At 41.2% G+C, this 4311-nt stretch overlaps 1 protein-coding gene across 3 annotated transcripts; it reads right to left on the bottom strand.

The window, feature by feature from the left end:
* Nucleotides 1-295: 295 nt before the first annotated feature.
* On the bottom strand, nucleotides 296-3752 carry LOC115009776 (toll-like receptor 2). Of its 3 annotated transcripts, XM_029434017.1 has the most exons (3): nucleotides 3688-3752; nucleotides 3274-3340; nucleotides 296-2796 (listed from the first exon to the last, which is right to left on the bottom strand). In XM_029434017.1, exon 3 carries the CDS (start codon nucleotides 2785-2787, stop codon nucleotides 406-408), a length of 2382 nt encoding a protein of 793 aa, XP_029289877.1. In that variant the 5' UTR covers nucleotides 2788-2796; nucleotides 3274-3340; nucleotides 3688-3752; the 3' UTR covers nucleotides 296-405. The 3 variants fall into 3 exon arrangements, with proteins under 3 accessions (XP_029289877.1, XP_029289887.1, XP_029289869.1); XM_029434027.1 differs by lacking the exon at nucleotides 3274-3340 and having other exon boundaries at nucleotides 3688-3719; XM_029434009.1 differs by lacking the exons at nucleotides 3274-3340; nucleotides 3688-3752 and adding an exon at nucleotides 3116-3250.
* Between the last annotated feature and the right edge of the window lie 559 nt (nucleotides 3753-4311).

Here is a 4311-nt window from a genome sequence, read left to right as displayed (position 1 = left end):
ATCAATAGCGGCAATATGTCAGCTTTCAAGAGCCTGCCAATGAATTACACACACTTTTAGGCACACAAGCACATGGACACACACACACACACACACACACACACACACACACACACACACACACAGACACACACACATTATGTATCTGTCGTAGGAGTGAACATTAGTCTATAGCCTATTCCATCAGCGCTCCAAATTTATGAACTGTCCCAGCTCGGGATAATCAGTCTGAAGAATGAACTGATTATATATAACAAATATTGAGAAGGCACAATTTATGACTACAGATATTTTATTGAGACAATCCATTCATGCTTTTGTCAACTGTTTATCCAACTGAAAGTGACACAGAAAGTTACAGATTAAAAAAAGCACAGAAGAAAAACACCAAATCCAAAAGCATAATTAAAAGTCCACATTGTCAAACTGTAAACAGTTTCCATTATCAGTGTTTGGTCTTTTAATAGCTGTTCTCAAGCTGCGCCAGAACCTGGGGATCTGGTCGTCAATATCAGGCCACTCCAGGTACGTCCTGGAGTTCATGACTCTACGTAGCTTGCAGAACTTTTGGGGGATGGTCTCTTTGTCAATGGGCTCCAAGAGAATCAGCACAACTGTGTCTTCGTTGTGGTCAAACAATCTGAAATGGGTGTAATCCAGCTCGTACTTGCACCATTCGCTCCTGACGAAATTCTGAGAAAGCACAAACAGAGTTCTGTGACTCTTCTCTATGGCGTCCATGATGTTGTCCAAGATCCAGCCTCCAGGAACAAAGTCTCTCTTGTGGAGGCAGAGCCGGAGTGGAGGCTCTGTCTGCTCCAGCTGCGGCACCAGATGCGCTTCCACCCAGCCAGAGTCCGACTCACTGTAGGACACAAAGGCGTCATACTCAAGATCTCCCTTTTTTAACTTTGGCTTCCTCTTGGCTCTCAGCCAGGCCCAGGTCATCTTCACATACCACACAACGCTGAATTTGTGACACAAACCTACGACGAGCAGAAACACCACCAGGATGCCTGAGCAGAGTAAAGAAAAGGCCAAAGCTGTGTGGCATTCAAACACCGACAGCCTCGCCTCCGCCGCACTCTTTCCCCTCACGGCGTCAGGGGAGTCACAGACGTACGACTTGAACTCATCTCCAAATGTGACTCGATAATTCGTCATGAACGCTACAAAGTCACATGAACAGACATACGGGTTGGCACCCGCCTCCAGACTCTTCAGATTCTTATAATCATTTAAGTTGTTGCTGCTGAACGTCTGCAAGTCGTTGTTTTGAATGGAGAGAAAAGCGAGAAGAGGGTATAAATCTCCATCTGGGAAATTGCTGATCTTGTTGCCGGAAATGTGCAACTCTGTGAGAAAAGGTAGTTCGACGTTGAAGAAGGTCAAGGCGTTGTCTGATAGATCGAGGATGCGTAAACTCACCGGCAAACAAGTGCTCACTTTTGTCAAATGTGTCGACGAAAGGTTTAAGAATTGGAGACTTGGTGGCCAGTCACAGGTCTCAGGCATACGATGAAACACATTTCCACTCATGTCGATGTTTTTAAGCTTATTTAGTTTGGTGAAGAGCTGGCTGTTGATGGACCGCAGGTGATTCCTGCTGATGTTGATGGTTTGCAGACTCCAAAGCCCACCTCTGCCGTCGCACATCATTTCACTAAGGGTCAGATCACTAAGCAAGTTGTCACTGACGTCCATATGCTCCAGCTTTGAAAAATCAGCCGAGGACTTGCAAGGAATGAGGAACAACTTGCTGTTTAGGACAGACACCCGTCGCACCACGTTCAGCAAAGGAGCCAGGATAAAGAGGACTGGGAATCTGTAAAATTGAGGGACATCAAGGTTTTTTAAGACAAGAGTCTCCAAACGGTCCATGTGTGGGGGATACCCACGATGACCCAAATGTCTTAAGTTGAATTTAACATCTTCAAGTACCAAAATAGTTAAATTAGAGTCTGACATCAAATACAGAAATGCCATACAAGCTTCAAGTGTCATGTTAACGTTTTTAAAAATAATACTTGTAGTTCCACCATTGCGAGCCACTTCAAATGGGACCATTTGATCCTCTGAGAAGAACCCTGTGTGGGTGAAAGTCAGGGTTGTGTTTGGGTGGACTACATCAGACAGTATGGCTCCTACTAGAGTTTTATTTCTACAAAACGTACCATTCAGACCGAGTGTTACGTATTTCATTGGCCCAATTTGTTTTAAACTTCCTTCCGCGTAGACTTGCAGATTTATTCCATCAAAAACAACCTCTTCAAGACCACTGAGGCCAGAAAAGTCACTTTTTCTCACAGATTGAAGGGACGGTCCTCCAAAATGTAGGATCTTTAGTCTCTTCAGCGACTGGAAAAGATTTCCTTCACCCAACATTGTATATTTGTTCCCCAAAAGATTCAAGTGCCGAAGAGAAAGAAGGTTTTCAAACCATCTAGCTGACAACGTAACCAGTCTGTTTAAGGACAAGTCCAATTTCTCCAACTCAGTCAGCGGGACAAATGCTTGCTCCTGGATCTTTTGGATTCTGTTGTTATTCAGGATCAAGGAGCGTAAACCGGTAAATGCAACAAAGTCATTCCTCGTTATTTCCCGCAGTCTGTTGAATGAGAGATCGAATTCAGTGATGAGCTTTGGAGGGGCTGCAGGGACCGTCGTCAGGTTTTGTCTGGAGCATATACAGGATGTTTGTTCACAGCTGTGACACTGTGGGCTGGAGAGTGAGACGCTGCGATGCATTAGCAGAAGGACAAACACGAGAACGGTCACGATTCTCATCTTGAGTTCCTGTAAAACAAAAAAAAGAAAAGAAAACCAACCATCAGGCCTTTTCCTGCAAACTGTTGAGCAAAGCAATCTATAAATACAAACAATACAAGTGTTGGCTGTAGCTCTGATATACACATCATAATAATAATACATTACATTTGTATAGCGCTTTTCTAGAAACTCAAATTTATCAAACTCCTCCTACATCATCTGTGATAAATATAAAACTTTTTAGAAATATTACTTCCTTCCAAAGGGCAGTTTGGGTAATTATAAAATCTGTGAAATACAGCTGCTTTCAACATCCAGTTTCTCTAAGTTATACAAACATTTTGACCTTTTAATAGCAGGAAAAGCACAAGTGCTACTCATATCATTATTAACGGCTCCGTTCTATTCAAGGGTCCCAGTAGGCCATGTCAGTGCAACAGCGAGCCAGACTAAACAAAAGAAAAGACCCTAAAAGGTTGAACATTCATTTAAAATGGCAAACACCTGAGTCACAGGTGTCCAGTTAGTAGAAATGATCCACACCTGCCAGCCAATCAGAATTGGGAATTCTCTGTGGGCGTGATATAAAACCAATAAAGAAAGAAAATCAAAGAAAACAATTATAGATTACATGAATGTGCACATTTCAACTCAATGCTACTTAAAAATTCTACTGTATTGTGTCGTTTCTGTCTTTTAACGATGTGTTAATATGTGAATCTCAAATGAAATCTCAAAATAATGTTTAAAAGTGTTTTTTTTTCCATTTACATGTCAGATGCAGGATATAAAACACATCAAACAAATCCATTTGTAAAAGCTATATATATATATATATAAATATAAATATAAATTATAGCCGAAAAAGGCTATAATTGCTGCAGCCTCCACACAATATGATGAATAAGGTGAACATACCTTGATCAGTCTGTGTCTCACCTACAGCTGGAATCTCTTCTTCGGTCGTGCCAGACAGATGTATTCACTGGTTCATACGTTGCTGTAGCACTTCTCTAGTTCGTGCAAATATTTCCCCATGTTGTGCAATCGACCATATTAGGAAGTAGAGTGACAGAAATACAAATGACAGTTTCTTGGCAGAGATTTGGGATTAGATATTCTCACAGGTCGGTCTGTCAGGTTGCCACATGACTACTGTGCACTTTTATCTTTAAAACAAAAGAAAAAACTAAATATCTACGTCAAAAAACATTAATGTGAATGCTTCTCAATTGTGGCTGAGACTAAATGAACCAGCTCTAGTAGAGACGCATCAGTTAGGCTCTATTTAAAGACCGAGTGTACCTGACACAGTATTTTAACTACTTTCCTTAACGAATACTTGCTTTACATAAAGCTATCTGCAGATTAAACACAGTTTCTTATAACATTTTGCTGTTGATATTCCCGAGGATAAATCATAAGAAGTGACTTTGATGATATTAATACATTGTCATGTATATTTAAGGGGAACGGCACAATTATCTATATTTCACTCGTAACCAGTTTGAGGAAGTTTTTTCTTTTTTAAACGGGGTCTAG

This window comes from Cottoperca gobio, chromosome 1 (assembly GCF_900634415.1).
Source record: "Cottoperca gobio chromosome 1, fCotGob3.1, whole genome shotgun sequence".
In the NCBI taxonomy this organism is placed as follows: Eukaryota; Metazoa; Chordata; class Actinopteri; order Perciformes; family Bovichtidae; genus Cottoperca; species Cottoperca gobio.
This window is presented reverse-complemented; position numbering and strand designations above follow the sequence as displayed.

Excerpts from the sequence above, each read along its gene's own strand:
- LOC115009776 (XM_029434017.1), bottom strand. The coding sequence starts at position 2,787 with ATGAGAATCGTGACCGTTCTCGTGTTTGTCCTTCTGCTAATGCATCGC.